We start from the raw sequence: 15,377 nt of genomic DNA, 5'->3' as shown, positions 1-15,377 counted from the left end.
ATAATAATGTTTCAAAAAGAGAAGCGTACATGACAATTATCAAGTAATATTTTGTATCGTAATATTTCGTATAATATACTTTCTTTGATCCTCTTTACAACTTAATTCACGCATCGTTCGCTCCGTTCTATTAGTTAAGTTTATAAAATGTATGATGTTGATAAAACTATCTCTTATACAGTTATCAACACTTATATTTATATTATATTTATCGTGTACAGAACGAAGGAATGAGTAAAGTATAATATTTTTGCCACAGTCTCTTATTTTTTCTTTTCTTTTACTTTCTTCATATAAAGATATTACTCCATTCAGATATATGTATGTGTTTCGTAAAAGGAAAATCTTTCGTCGTAATCGTTGATTTTCATTCTTAAGGACCATCGAGCAAGGATGGCTCACATCACAGTCAAATATTCAATATGGTATAATAAAACTCGGTAGCATAATATGACTATGCTAGAAAGTGCGCGTGAAAAAGAAAAGAAAAAAAAGGAAAAAAAATAGGAAAAAAAAAAAAAAAAAGAAAAAAGGTTCCTCGACATATTCCCAACAAATATCATATTCGCACGATAATTGTAGTATTGTTGACTCCCTCGTAATTTGCATACTCATTATTTTGAACTTTACATAGAATATACATTTCATTGTACTCTTTTACGTTTTCTTTTATCATTCAATACACATCACATCGGAATAATAATTGTTCCTTATACATCGATGGATTGTAATTAAATTGTTATCCAAGTAAAGATCTCGCGACATCCCTACATCTCGCATTACGCATTGCAATAAAAGTCAATTGATGATAAAATATCCAAATGATATATATATATATTTAAAGGAAACGAAAAAGACGCATCGTTCGTCCATTAAATTCTCCATTATGGATGTCCAATGTAGCGGATATAAAAATAATTTGGAAATTAATTTATTTCTGCACGGTAAATACAAGGGGAAAAAAAAAGTAGTGTGCGAGAGAAAGTAATAAAGTACGTAATGTCTTTTTGTACGAGACCGTGGTGGGCACGGTGCATTGAAGCATACGGTGCGCGCTCGATGTAAAGAAAAATCGGACTAGATCTTCACGGATTAAGATGTATGATTGGTCGACAGGTGACTGTTCAATGCGGCCTTATGACTAAATTTTTTTAAGCAAATCAAACATTCGTGATTTTTTTCATTGATATGCATCGATAAATGCTTCTTCAACGCAGCTTTGTCCTTAAAAATTTTCTGACAAGTACTGCACTCGTAAGGCCTTTCCCCGGCATGTATCAAAATGTGACTGTTCAAAGTAGTTTTTTGCGTAAACGCCTTGTGACATACGTAACATTCGTAGGGTCTATCGCCTGTATGACTTAACATGTGCTTTCTCAACGACGACTTTTCTTTAAACGTTTTCTGACAAATATGGCATGCGTGCCTCTTATCACCGGTATGTATCAGCATATGAGAATTTAATCTCGTTTTTTCTCTGAACGCCATGTCGCAGAGATCGCAGGCAAATGGCTTTTCGCCCGTATGTATCAAAGTGTGTCTATTAAGATCGGACTTTCGCGTGAAAATTTTATCGCAAACCTTGCAATCGTATTGCCCGCCGGTATGTAATAACATGTGACTGTTCAAATCGGACTTACGCGCACACGCTTTGTGGCATATATGACATTCGTGGGGTTTCTCGCCGGTGTGAACCAACATATGAGAATTTAGCTTAGCCTTTTCCCTAAACGTCATTAGGCACTCTTTACATTCGTACGGTCGTTCGCCGGTATGGACCATCGTATGCCTGATCAATTCCGATTTCCTCTTGTACGTTTTCTCACAAATATTACAGGCGTGCGGCTTTTCCCCGCTATGCGCCAGCATATGATTGTTCAGAGCAGTTTTTTGGGCGAACGATCTATGACACATGGTACATTTGAACTGCTTCATGCCCGTGTGAATGGGCATATGAATATTTAATTTAGCCTTCTCCCTGAACGCCGCATAGCATATCTCGCATTTGTAGGGCCTCTCACCGGTGTGAATCAGCATGTGTCGATTCAAATTTCCTTTTTCTCGGAACGTAGCGTGGCATACGTCACACTCGAAGGGTCTTTCTCCTGTATTCAACGACTGCTCGTCGTTACCTTCAGGCTTTTTCATAAATCCCTGTTGCAAAGCATCACAGTCATATGGTTTATCTATCGAATGCATTTGCATATGATTTCTTAAGCACCACTTATAAGCAAATCTCTTCTGACAAACATTGCACTCCAGTGGACTCATACCGACGTGTGTTAACATATGCGCATGCAAGCTGGAACTGTCTTGAAAGTTTTGCTGACAAACCTCGCACTGATTCCCGTTACAATGCATTCTCAAATGCGTGACCATAGAATCGTTGTTAAGAAACCATTTCTTGCAGATGGAACATTGAATCTTATAAAATTTGGGCTGCTGTCCGTTAGCACAAAATACAGGATGTTTTTCAACGTCTTGAGCTTGCATAAAGTCCGCTGCACTTAAACACCTATGCGGTATGCCATCTTCTTTCTCGCAAAGATTAGTAGCCGTGATCTGTGCCGTCCAATTTGGATGTCCGCTCGTTTCTCCTTCCAACTCGAGTTTTACCTATCAACGATAAAGACATTCTACAATATCTTAATCCGTTAACTGGCAAGGTTTGCCTCTAAACATATATATGTATATATATATATATATATATATATATATATATATATATATATATATATAAATAATTGTTACGTCTCAAAGTTAATCCGGTTACCATCTCATTGGAAAAATCCACTTCACTGTTTTCGATAGGTAAAAATACCTTCTCGAAAGTACCAGAGCATATATCCTCCATGTAGTCCGGATCAAATCTATCTCCAGGTTCCTCTTTAAGTACGACGCTTACAATATTTTCGTCCTTAAAGCAATGTTTCTATTAAATTTCGCGCGGTATCATCGAATCGTATCGTGTTGCAGTTTCATGCAAAATGTTTACCATAACCTGACTGTCTATGGCTAATGCATCCATCGGTTCATCTTTCACCTTAAAACCTTCCATTTGCTATACTTCACTCTGAAAGTGAAATTGATTTACTTGTTTACATGCATTTTCAAAGCGTGTCGAGAAAGAGAACAAAAGAAGACAATTCTAAGATAAAAGATATAAATAATGTTTTACACGATGGGTGCAGCCAAAAATTTTACTAAAATGGATAATATAACCTCAAACACAACACGACGGATTTGTTGTAACGATAGGCCATTTTTGCAACGGAGCGATCGACGTCTCTGTGGTAAAACATCGTCGCAAACGTCGATCGTGGGCGATCGGTTAAGTGAATTAAGATCGATCCTCGCACCTTTCCTGGTACTTACAATGGAAGTCACATATCCTATCCATCGAACTGGTCAAAATTTACGACATAGCTGGTGCGTAAGCAACAACCAATTTTTCTTTCACGGCGCTCTGTCAAAGCACTTTTCTATTGCCGACCGTTTTTAATCGTTCTATGTTATCGCTTCTATCGTACGCTACGAAGATGACGGCGTCGACGACGACGACGACGACGACGACGACGACGGCAACGACGACGACGACGACGACGACGGCGACGGCGACGACAACGGCGGCGGTGGCGGCAACGACGACGACGACGACGACGACGACGACGACAACACGAACGAAATCAATCGAAAACGCGATCTTCTAAACGTACCGTTTCGCTGGCCATCGTGCGTCTTTCGCTTGGATATACCAGGTAATACGTATGTGACTCTGCGCGGGCACGCGCGCGCGCTACTTCTTCGTACGTGCTTCGTAAGAGGAGGAGTAGGAGGAGGAGGAGGAAAGTGTTTATACGTGTGCGCATCAATTTTCCCCACTAAACTATAGACGAACGACCTACACCCTCGAGAAATAAACAATGTCCAACATTTACTCATCTCTATCTAAGAAAGAATCACATTCCTATTTTATACAGTATGTATATTGACTCGCGCCAAATAAATAATTCAACTTTACGAAAAACGTGAACGATTACGCGAACTATCCGTGAGTTATAATAATAACGTGAGTTATTTCTCAATTTTATTCCAGCTTTTGAAATACTTTCGAATAAGACCAAATTTAAGAATTCGTTGGGTCGTTCCTCTAGTTTGCCATTGGGTCAAAGATATAGTACATATGCGTAAAGTAATACCAGTAAAATTCTTTCGAATCTTTATTTACATTTGTCAAGTAGGCAAATACCAGATAAAATCGCCATCGCTCCATTTTAGTAAATCATCGGAGGATGTAAGCTCGATTGCCTAGCGTGATATTATTTACATAATAGAGCCGTGAGTAAAGACAGGTGTAATCGAAGGACGCGAGAAAATCGTATTACATTTTACTCTATGAAAATTTAGTAACTTTCGAGGCGACATGACGATTCGCAATATTACAGTTTTATTTTTGATAGTCGCGTCGGTGTCGGCAGCTATCGGCCGAGGTAAGGAAAAATAAATGCGTATGCTCTCGCGACTTTTTTTTTTTTTCTCTCAATGATCATAACAATGACGAATAGAAAGAAGAATTGCTCTATCTATTGAAATGTGATTTAGAGACTCGCGGTCCGCGCCTCAAAAGAATAGTAGGAGGAGAAGACAGCGGCTCGAACGAGTTTCCCTTTCAAGTTTCTTTACGTTACTCGGATACCGTGCACATTTGTGGAGGTGCCTTGATAAGCGAAAGACACGTCTTAAGTGCTGCACATTGCGTGTGCGAACTTTTCGACGAGCCTTACGACGATCTGTCGGTGGTAACTGGTACGAGGAGCGTTAAAAAAGGCGGTCAGTTTCAACGAGTTAAAAGCATCCATTGTCATCCCGATTACGTTTTTGGAGCGAAAGGCTCGTGGACCCACGATTTGGTGATAATCACGGTGAGGCATCTTCGAAAAAAAAGCAATCTCTTTCTGAGGGTGCCTTGCGTGTCAACGACTATGGCGAATTAACATATTTGAAATATTTCCTTTTGCAGTTGAGCGATAACCTAACTTTAAATTCTGCACAAAATCTTATCGATCTGCCTGTTTCGGACGCGCCGGAAAACGTATCGGTAATCTTAACCGGTTGGGGTAGACATCATTCGTTCGGTCCATTGTCGGATATTTTACAAAAAGTTACTCTCACCACTATAACCAACGAAGATTGTCAAACGTATTACAATAATACCATTTTACCATCTCACCTGTGTACTTTAGAACATGAGGGAGTTGGCGCCTGTAAGGTAATCGTCGATCTTTATAACTACAATATTACTATATATGGATATATCTTTCCTTTTTTTTTTCTTTTTCTTTATCAGGGCGATAGCGGCAGTCCGCTAACTTACAATAATCAACTGGTCGGTATATTTTCTTGGACCAAGCCGTGTGCAGTGGGTTCGCCCGATGTTTATACCAGAGTTCATCAATTCATAGATTTCATTAAAAATATCACGCAATATGAGGATTAACACGTTGGTCGATCATTTTAAATAGAGTAGCAGAGGAGGAGGGGGAGGGGTGGGGGGGGGGGGGGCAAGAAAAAAAAAAGAAAATTAAAACTACAATTGAATTATATAACAATATTTGTATCGTCATATCCTTCGATAAACGCGGATTACAGAGAATATTCTCAAAATGTTTGAAAAGTTAAAGAACACTTTCTTCTCTCTTTTAACTTATACAAATGTTCCATAACGTATGTTGAATTTACGAATAAATAATGATCTTTTTTTTTCGACACGTACGCTCTCTAACGACGGAGTTGTAAACTCCCTTCGATTAGCTTGCATTCCATAATCATTCGCTCGAGACCGGATACCGATTGGATCGTCCAGTTATATTCCTAAAGTAATATCGATTGGTTTATCATTCCGATCGATTCGTTATCATTTGAAATATATTTCTTAATAAATCGTTATTTTTAACGTTAAAGAGTTACCCAACTGGCGAGTATGGAAAAGCGTGTTTTCTTAGAGAACACGGTTAAAGAGGTTTGTGCCCATTATTATTCATCGAAGTAAATCGAGGAATAAAGATTATGTCGACAGTTCTTAAAATACAGATATAAAAACCTAGATTCCAGAGATGGCACAATACATACCAAATTTTATAACTAAAGAGGAAGAAGAACGAATAATAAAACATATAAATGCTGTTCCCCTTCCAAAGTGGACCCAATTAAGTTACAGAAGATTACAAAATTGGGGCGGTATACCCCATCCCAAAGGGATGATAGCGGAGGAAATACCAAGCGTGAGTAATGTTATTGCAAGTAAAAAAAAAGAAAAAGAAAAAAATATATTATTATGTACAATAATGAATTTTCAGTGGCTTCGAATTTACATTGATAAAATAACTTCTTTAAATGTTTTCGAACGAGATAAGCCACCCAATCATGTATTAATCAATGAGTATTTGCCTTCGCAAGGAATAATGGTATGTATGAGAAGTAATTATATGCGCGTACAACCAATTGAATATCGTTCGTCTTATCCAGACGAACATTTATAGATGATATTTTTAGAAATTTGGAATTTTTAACAGGCACACTCGGATGGTCCACTTTTTTATCCAATTGTAACAACCATCAGTTGCGGTTCTCATACTCTTCTAGATTTCTACAAACGTAACGATATTATGGAGGTATATGATCGTTAAAGTTTGCGAAATATAATATTGCCAATGCATACTATGCGTGCATGCATACATACATGTACGTATATTTTTCTTTTTTAGCCGCAACAACTTAAATTGGAGTTCAGTTTGTTGTTAGAACGTAGAAGTCTTTTGATTTTGAGAGGAGACCTGTATAATGATTATTTACATGCTATTGCGGAAACTTGTACCGATACTATTTCAAAGGGAATAATTAAAAATATGAATATGTGCGCGTTAGAATATAACGAAGGGCAGGTATTAGAAAGAGGTACAAGATTATCCTTAACTATCAGACATGTACCTAAAACTAGTAAACTGAAATTAAAAATTGGTTAATATTGAATGTTCTATATTTTTTGGTTACGCATAAAATGTTAATCCTTACGACATTTCCATAGAAGTTGTATCGGTATCTTCATAATTTTCTAAACTAATGTCCATTATTTCTTCGTCGCATTCGTCTAACATTCCTTGCAAAGAATGTATAGAGGATATCAGAACGTGAAACTGTTTTCTTCGCATTTCTAATTTGTGCTCCAATTGTTCAGATTTTTCCTTTATTAAAAAATTAACTTATATCGTTTCTCCGTATGCGCGCGCTCGCGCGTGTGTTATGTGTGTGTGCGCGTGTGTGTTATGTGTGTGTGCGTGTGTATGCCTGTGCGTGTTAAGAAGTTTTCTAATAAAATTCATTGTTTTATTACCTTTAGATTTCCCAATTCTTGACGTAGCGTAGCAAGTTTCTCATTGGTTTCCAATCTATCCGGTTGCTCGTTAATAACCTTTGCCAATACGTCATACTCTATTCTATTTTTTCTTACACGTTTAGCTTCGTGCAATTCTACTTTTGTCTTTTCTATTTCTTTTTTGGCTTCTTCTATTTGTATTTCGATTTCATTCGATAAATTACTATAACTCTTCAATTCTTCTTGGCTCATGTTTGAAACCAGTCTAGATTTTCTTTGGGCAAATTCACATTGGGCAAGTTGCGACAGCATTCTCTCGTGTAATGTGTTGTCGGCGTCAGGACTGTTTATCCATTTTATAAATGACTTTAACAACATATTTATTCGACGGTCATCTCCAGTACCATCCCCATCTATGAGTAATCTTCTGCGTATTACATCTTCTAAAAAATTAATGTTTAGGTATAAAGCTAGAGTATAAATACGACTATATTTATAGGTTATTACTTATAGTACTCACAAATCTTTTCTTTTTTTTTTTTACATTATTTAATTGTTACATTATTTGAACTACATTATTGCATTGCAAGTCTCTTACGTATTTATTTACCTACTAATTTGCATTTTATTTAACGAATGAAAACAAATTTATTGTGTCTTGATAAAACATAAAAGTGTAACGCAGTATTCGACTTACCGTCGCACATATTGGTATTTTCATAAATTCAATAAGTAAATATAATTTATAGAATCTATGACAAGAAATTATAGAAAATTTTCAGTTTCGCTTGACAACAACTAAAGTCGGTTTATCACTTTCCGCACATGCGACTTCTGCGACAGGCATGGATGAAATATCAACTAGAAGGGCGGATAGGTAAGCACTGTTGTCGCTTATTGAATCGGTTTACAAGCTAGCTTTAGATCATACTCCCATCTCACGGGTAATTCGACGATCAAGTTAACGCGTGACAGAAATTTTGTTGTACGTAGTAAAAGTATTGATACATTTGGAAAACAGCATGAAAAAATTATATGCCACATAAAGGACGATCATACAATAAATGTGAATCGGTCAACAAAAATTGCGTTTCTTTCTAAGAAAAGGTTTATGCACGAAAATGAAGTTTTTCCAACAATTTCAAAAGGCCATGTTCTCGTTCAAAAACCTTCGTTTTTAAAATTAGATTTTGTCCATAAAAATTGGCCAAAAATAAAACGCCCGATCAAATATTTAAATTTTGTTTTTGACATTTTTCGTGTAGAAAAAGTTGTATAGTGCAGCGCGCTCCCTCGAAATTTGCGGCAAAAGAGAAGAAGCTCATATAACCCTACTACTGATTTTCGATGAAGCGTACGTAAATGGCTGACGTTTCAAGAAATGCGTCTTACAATGCTCGCATGAAAAAGCTACGGTCACTCTTTCGACAGATGATTCTATGGCAAAAATAAAGACTTTCTTGTACAATGTCACTTAGATTGTTAGAAACTTAAAATAATTTCAATACTTGAAAATTTTCGTCACGAGATTTGTTGGTTTTTTTTAATATCGACACATACGATATTTTCATTAACTTTGACGATTAGTCCAAGATATAGTTTTCTCTTGTATTCCGACGCATGAACGTCGAAACTATCTCCTTATAAACGTAAAAATTTATTCTAAAGTCTCTAATGTACACGAATTACAATAAATTAATATTTAAACAATAGTATTACGCAGCAACGCAATTACTACCGAGCGAATGCCTGCATATTTCTTCAATGTATTTTCAAAATTCTTTCAATCTAATTCCGACTAAACGATAAACTACTGAAACTTTACATTGCCGATAATACTTGTACAGGTAAATAGATATGATATAGAAAAATTAATTTCGTTAAATCCGCAAATTTATATATCAATTATCATACGTGTTAATTATATTTATTATTCTTTATCGTGAAACAAATGCGTACTGACGTCGTATCTAGCACGGATCACAGCAAAGAAAATATACACACAGAAAACTTTCATTTCTTTCTATTAAATTCACACGGAAGCAATTGTTATGAACGCGTGAGTGGGAAATAAACGATAGAAGCTTATACACCGATACGATAAATACATGACGAAGGGAGAGCGTTCCTCGTTTGTTTCGTAGTTCATATTTTGTCCATACTTGTCGCTAAAGTCACACACGCTTCGAACAAAAGATAGCGAGCGAACAGCCTTAAATCATAAAACCTAAAATTGCACATAGAGAGAGGTTATCAAGTGAACGTGATAGCCCACACTACTACTATTATCACGGTATACTATAGTTAGCGACAGCGGTGGTAGTGAACAAAAGAATCTAATTAATCTTATTATAACATTATATTTTGATCTTTGTTCTATATAATTACATGCAAAACAGCACTGTAACATTATGTATGTAACTAGTAGATAATTATTTATTTCTTAAATGATATTAAATATACTTTACATACTATTATACTGCGTCAACCATGAAGATGATTGTTAAACATACAGATATAACAATTTTTCAAAAACATTATATATCAATATATCTTCTTTGCGCTTAATACAATAAGATCATTGGTCCTGAATAGGAGTTGGTATACAATATATAATATTTGCAATATATATTACGAAATCTACAGTTTTTCTTTTTTTTTTTTTTTTTTTTTTATATATAGTCGTTTTTGCATTTTAATGCTCTTGCTGGTACATATTTTATATCTTTACCTTTAAGGTCAGGTACATTTCAAATAACGTGGTAATGACCATTTTTGCTATAGATTGGTTATTTTTACAATATAAAAGGAAAAAGAGAAATATTCCATTTATATCAATTTATGCGGGGGTTGGGGGATGTTAGTCATTTTTTAACAAAACTAAAAGTCACAATTATAATTAGAATTGAATTAAAAAATTCTGATATTCTAAAACAAAGAATATATCTGTGTGGCAAAATATAATTACTTGCAGTATTAAGCAGTTAATTTGCTTTATTATTATTACTTTATTTTATTTTATTTTATTATTATTATTATTATTATTACTATTTTCTTTTTTTATACGATATACGAAACAACTTTATATCAGTTTTGCGTTGTTTTTAATTTTTTTCTTTTTTCTTTTCTCTCATCTATATCTAGCCGTGTCTGAATATATTAATTCCTGTATATATTTTAATGAAAAATATTGTATTATACACGTAAAAATATAATTTACAGATTTTAGAATACGTATTATATAACAGGGCATAGATAATTGTTTCTTGTTTTGTCTGTTTTTGAAGAATTTAATAATGTCAAGGGCTATATCCTTTTGCGAAATCTTTCTTTTTTATATTTAAGTATCCTACAAAAATGGAGATCCCTGTATATAAGTTACGACTGAGATGGTTTCTTTCTCCTGCCAAATAAGTTGCTTAAAACGGAACTTCGTTTATAATCACGATCTTTTCTACTACCACTTATACTATTTTCACTTTCTGAACCACTTTCGGATGGTCTTCTACCATCTACAAGTGTAACGTTTTGAACAACATTTTGCGGTACTGCTGGTGGAGCTACGTACGGAGGTAAAGAGGCTGGTCTGGTACTAAATGAATTATTTTGTTGCTGTGAAGTCTAAAAGCCAAAGTAAATTATTGAAATGTTTATCTATAATATGAAAAATTATCAGACATGAACACGATTATTTAATATTTTACCTGTCTAACACTTATCGGTGCATTCCCATATGCTGTGAACAAAAATAAAATAAATTAATTTTTATATTTCACAATTTATATCTATATATACATATGTATAGATAGATATAAATATGAAAAAGTCGAGTTTAATTCCATTGTTTATTAAGAATAATAGCATGGATTTATTAAAAATCCAACTTTAGATTAAATAAGGTACGAGCGGAAGAAGAGGTAGGAGATTAGAGTGAAGATGCAGAGTTGCGCATGCAGAAGAATTGTATGATTATATGTAAGATGTTTCTTACATTCGGTACGAAATTTGTATGAAAATGGCTGTAATGACTGACCAGGGTCATGGGGTATATTCCAGTGAGCCATTCCGGTAGGTGGAGGGGCACTCGATGGCAGGGGAGGTGCTAATTCTATAAAACCACGAAATGTCATATGTTGCTTTCGGTGCAAATCGATCAAACCGAGGAGACGTTGGACGTTTAATTGTTCAAAGAAAAAAGCTAACACGTACCTGGGTGTTGCGTATTCATGTCCACAGTACTTTGTCTATGCCAAACTTCGTTTGTCGGATATTGGCTAGATCCATTATGATTTAAGGTTGTACTGCGTTGTTGATACGATTGTGGTCTTCCTTGTTGTAGATGGTGTTCCGAATCTGTAGTATCGTTTTATCGCATATTATGTATGGGAGTCGAAAAATATCGAAAAATTGTAAAAAAAAAAAAAAAAAAAAAAAAAGAAAACATTTCCATCGATAATTCTAAACGTAAAAACGTAAAAACGAGAAGAGCATAGAGGATCTTACCATTTCTTCGAAATTGAACCATATTTTCGGAACTTGGTGATCGCAAAGGAATTGGCGGGGGTGCTCCTCTTGGCGGTATGGGAGGTTTATCGTTTGAATTTTGTTGATATTGATCTCTTTGACTTGCAAGTTGTTCCTGTTGAATTAGCTGCTGTTGCTGTTGTTGCGCGAGTAATTGCTGTTGCCTGTGCATTTGCAAAAATTCTGTTTGCGTTTGAGGTGGCTCCGATCTTTCCGAGGCTAAGAATAATTCTGCATTATGCGGATCACGGCGTTGTTGATTTTGTCGATGCTGCTGTAAAAATTCTATTTGCACTGTGCTCGGTGAGCGTTGATTGGAAACGACGTCGCATCTGATCACTGAATTTTTCCGTTCCATTTCGGGCGTTGAGGTACGACTGCTTCCGGTGGACATATTATCATCTTGATGATCCGATGGTGCGCTATGTAGCCTCTCTAAACCCTCCTAAAGGAATACATTTTATATTTTATGTTTATTCATATAAAGAGTGATTCATATTGTCTTGAAAATGATTACAAGTGCATCTCATCGTACCTTTTGTGAATCGTCATAGCTTAAAAGTTGCAAGCTTGGCGGCAATTTAGCATGGAATGATATCTTATTGACCCAATCTTCCATCTCTTGTTGATTTGGGGCTAAGAATAAAAATTCCGAACCATCCGTACACTTCAAGCGGAATACATTCTTTTTTTTCGTATAATCATCCGCTTTCTCGCATATCGCATTAAAAATGGTAATTGGCGCGGTGGCTGCCTTGCTAAGAGAGAAATCTTCTATGTCTTTGAAGAAGCACAATAGTTGTCCGCATAGTACTGAAATTATATCATTCATACGTTTCCATTATATATCCTCCTATCGACGTTATCATTTATTATAATATGGTGAGATGATAATTAAACGATCGAAAAACTTTAATCACCGGTGTAATATTGCTTCCAGGAACGAACGGCGGCTTTCTTTCCAGCGCTTTGTAATTCGTGTTTCCTTTCGAGAAGACCTTGGATCTCTACGGGCGGTAAAGCGTCCATGTTTTCCATCCTTTGGAGTTTCCTAAAGCTTTGGGTCCTTCGTCTAGTCGTGAAGCTCGGTGTACGTTTCGGTTTTTTCGTATCAACTTTCATACTTTCCGCTCTTTTTATATCCGCATTACCTATTGCAAGGAGAAGAAAGACATATCGTCGGTTAATAAATTCTTTATAAAATATGATTAATACTACCATTGGATAGTAGCAATGCGTACTTCGTCTCAATTTATCACCAAATACATGAGGTATACCGTGCGTTTTTTGAATCAGAGTAGGCTGCTCCGAAACTTCGACCGGAGTGGCACCTTTTAACGGCGCCAATCTGGAATACGGGAGAGAAGGCAAATCGGTAAGAGGGCACACAGTTGCTTTCTATTTGAAATAATATATCGTCGTATCATAATTTTTTACCTGTTAACGGACTCATGCTCGTCGACCGTCCCATTGACTTCATCGTGCGAAGCCCGATGATGAGGGCTATCCAATAACCTTCTTCTTTCCTCCTCCCGTTTTCGTTCCTCGGTTATCCTTTGTACTTCTTTACGTTTTCGTTCCTCGATCCGCGCACGTTCGATTCGTTCTTTCTCAGCTTGTCTCGCGGCCATCTCCGCTTCTTGTTGCTTTCGGAACGCTTTCTCGAGCTGCGGGAGTAAACGAGTATGAGGAATTAATTTAAAGATATTCTTCATTTTTTTTTTATATATCATCGCATATCAATCGATTACCATTGTTATACGATTTAACGCGTTGAATCTTTCCTCCTGAGCTTCTATGGTCTTCTCAAAGTCCTCGTGTTTTCTTATGAGCTCCTCCACTTGCGGAATGCTCTCGCCCAATTTACCATCGTGCAACATTGGTTCCCTACTAACGATCCAATTTTCCAAAGTTTCTGCTTCACGTTTGAACAATTGCGTGTCCAGATTTTGCTCGTATATGAGTTTCCTTTGTTCCCAAGTATCCAAAAGTATTTGTTTTCTTAAACGCAATACAGATATTTTTTCTTCGATTTCTTTTCCCAAAAAGTGGCCCTGCTCAATGAGCTCTTGGCCAGTTTTGTAGAACTTTTCGAACGCTTCCTTTCGCGTGTCAATCTCGGTTTTATATTCGTTGTGTCGGGAAATTAGAGCTTCGGCTCCTGGAACGTCTCGCGCCAATTCCGGTGCGGTAACCTTAGCCACCATTTCGTTTATCCACGACAGCAAGTCCCTGTATTCGCCCAAATACGTTTGCAATTGTTCTGCCTGTGCCAATTTGCTTCGCCTTTGGGCAGCCTTTTCCAATAGTTCATTCCAAGTCGCTTCGGCTTCTTGGTGCTTCACATCAATGTGTATACGTGCATCTGGGAATAATTCGATCAAGCGCAATGCTTCCTCCATCAAAGATTCGACCTGAATAAAATATACAAAAAAATTGGTAAACCCCGTCGACGATCCCAGATAAATTAAGTAGATAGATGAAAGATAGCAGAAAGATAGATGAAGTAAAATAAAAGCTCCGATCTACCTGTTCTTTTACCGCCCCCAGATCGGTCTCAAATCCCTGATGTTTCCTGGCCAAAGCTTGAATGGTCTCTAAATCGTGGCCATATCCGTCGGAACTTAGAGCTGTCTCCTTCTCTTGAATCCACGAGATCGTTTCATCGGCCGTCCTGTCGAACATGTGAACCTGTTTAGCACCCGCTAACGCGTCTTGTCGCGCGTGTGCCAATTCCTTCAGATCTTCCCATTGCTGTTTGGTTTCTTCGACTTTTCCATGTATCCTAGCCTTTTCGGGATTGTTACGTTCTATCAATTTCTGGCCTGCATCGAGTACGGCAGAAATTCGATTCTCGCTCGTCGTTAGACCAGCTAAGAAATTGTCAAATATCTGAATCAACAGCTCGACGTGTTCAACGTCACGACCGTAATCCTCCGACGCAGCGACCTAAGCAAGAAGAAGAAGAAGAAGATGGACGTTCAAATGATAAAAATGAAATCGGACTATATATTACAGATCAAGAATTGATATTTTCTTGATAGAAAACTTACGGTAGTTTGATCTCCGATCCATTCGATCGCTTCATCCGCCTGCCTAATAAACTGGAAGAATTTTTCGCTCTCTAGTAAACGTTGCAATCTGTGATCCTTCAAGTTTTGTAACTCTTTAAATTTACTTTCGATTTCGGCCTGCTTCTGGCCTATATTTTTGCTATCGAAATGGTGCCTCTCTATTAAACCATGAGATAGTTTCTTAAGATTATCTATGGTGCTCTCGAAACCCGACAAATCACGTTCTATCCCTTCCAATTTCTTAAGCAAAGACTGCACAGAATCCTCGTCCTTTCCATAATCCGTCGATGTTACTTGCGGATTTTTCTCTCTTATCCATTGTTCAGCTTCAGCAGCTTCGGCATAGAACTGCAGTAGTGAAAAAAAAAAAAAAAGAAAAAAAGGTATTATAGCAAAGCGTATTCCCT

At 36.7% G+C, this 15,377-nt stretch overlaps 3 protein-coding genes across 17 annotated transcripts in view; 1 reads left to right on the top strand and 2 right to left on the bottom strand.

The window, feature by feature from the left end:
* Nucleotides 1-26: 26 nt before the first annotated feature.
* LOC124427540 (zinc finger protein 708-like) lies at nucleotides 27-9,568 on the bottom strand. Its single transcript, XM_046970554.1, has 7 exons — nucleotides 8,070-9,568; nucleotides 7,391-7,815; nucleotides 7,072-7,241; nucleotides 6,959-7,001; nucleotides 2,996-3,061; nucleotides 2,774-2,932; nucleotides 27-2,616 (listed from the first exon to the last, which is right to left on the bottom strand). Exons 1-7 carry the CDS (start codon nucleotides 8,077-8,079, stop codon nucleotides 1,093-1,095), a joined length of 2,397 nt encoding a protein of 798 aa, XP_046826510.1. The 5' UTR covers nucleotides 8,080-9,568; the 3' UTR covers nucleotides 27-1,092.
* LOC124427338 (alpha-ketoglutarate-dependent dioxygenase alkB homolog 6-like) lies at nucleotides 2,853-7,029 on the top strand. 10 transcript variants are annotated; one of them, XM_046970157.1, is made up of 6 exons: nucleotides 3,767-3,979; nucleotides 4,097-4,490; nucleotides 4,603-4,922; nucleotides 5,021-5,269; nucleotides 5,962-6,019; nucleotides 6,105-6,325. In XM_046970157.1, the coding sequence occupies exons 2-5, from the start codon at nucleotides 4,424-4,426 to the stop codon at nucleotides 6,013-6,015; spliced, it is 690 nt and encodes a 229-aa protein (XP_046826113.1). In that variant the 5' UTR covers nucleotides 3,767-3,979; nucleotides 4,097-4,423; the 3' UTR covers nucleotides 6,016-6,019; nucleotides 6,105-6,325. The 10 variants fall into 10 exon arrangements, 9 of the variants coding, with proteins under 9 accessions (XP_046826112.1, XP_046826110.1, XP_046826104.1 ...); XR_006942951.1 differs by adding an exon at nucleotides 5,348-5,876 and having other exon boundaries at nucleotides 3,776-3,979; nucleotides 5,962-6,325; XM_046970152.1 differs by lacking the exons at nucleotides 4,097-4,490; nucleotides 4,603-4,922; nucleotides 5,021-5,269 and adding exons at nucleotides 6,357-6,464; nucleotides 6,573-6,671; nucleotides 6,765-7,029 and having other exon boundaries at nucleotides 3,793-3,979; nucleotides 6,105-6,281.
* Nucleotides 9,569-10,422: 854 nt separating the features above from the next.
* The window catches only part of LOC124427327 (spectrin alpha chain, non-erythrocytic 1), a 37,328-nt gene continuing 32,373 nt past the window's right edge, over nucleotides 10,423-15,377 (bottom strand). For 4 of the 6 annotated variants that reach the window (XM_046970125.1, XM_046970126.1, XM_046970120.1 and 1 more), the window contains 12 exons: nucleotides 14,950-15,318; nucleotides 14,426-14,845; nucleotides 13,648-14,310; nucleotides 13,334-13,563; nucleotides 13,138-13,244; nucleotides 12,817-13,047; nucleotides 12,432-12,709; nucleotides 11,876-12,341; nucleotides 11,582-11,725; nucleotides 11,364-11,480; nucleotides 11,077-11,108; nucleotides 10,423-10,993 (listed from right to left, as the gene is read on the bottom strand). In XM_046970125.1, coding sequence (XP_046826081.1) covers nucleotides 10,751-10,993; nucleotides 11,077-11,108; nucleotides 11,364-11,480; nucleotides 11,582-11,725; nucleotides 11,876-12,341; nucleotides 12,432-12,709; nucleotides 12,817-13,047; nucleotides 13,138-13,244; nucleotides 13,334-13,563; nucleotides 13,648-14,310; nucleotides 14,426-14,845; nucleotides 14,950-15,318 — 3,300 coding nt within the window. In that variant the 3' untranslated portion in view covers nucleotides 10,423-10,750. The remainder of the gene's footprint in view (nucleotides 10,994-11,076; nucleotides 11,109-11,363; nucleotides 11,481-11,581; nucleotides 11,726-11,875; nucleotides 12,342-12,431; nucleotides 12,710-12,816; nucleotides 13,048-13,137; nucleotides 13,245-13,333; nucleotides 13,564-13,647; nucleotides 14,311-14,425; nucleotides 14,846-14,949; nucleotides 15,319-15,377) is intronic. The other 2 variants (XM_046970121.1, XM_046970124.1) reach the window with 2 other exon arrangements.

This window comes from Vespa crabro, chromosome 10, assembly GCF_910589235.1.
Source record: "Vespa crabro chromosome 10, iyVesCrab1.2, whole genome shotgun sequence".
NCBI classification, from domain to species: domain Eukaryota; kingdom Metazoa; phylum Arthropoda; class Insecta; order Hymenoptera; family Vespidae; genus Vespa; species Vespa crabro.
Note: the sequence above shows the minus strand (reverse complement) of the source record. Positions and strands in the feature narration are given on the sequence as shown.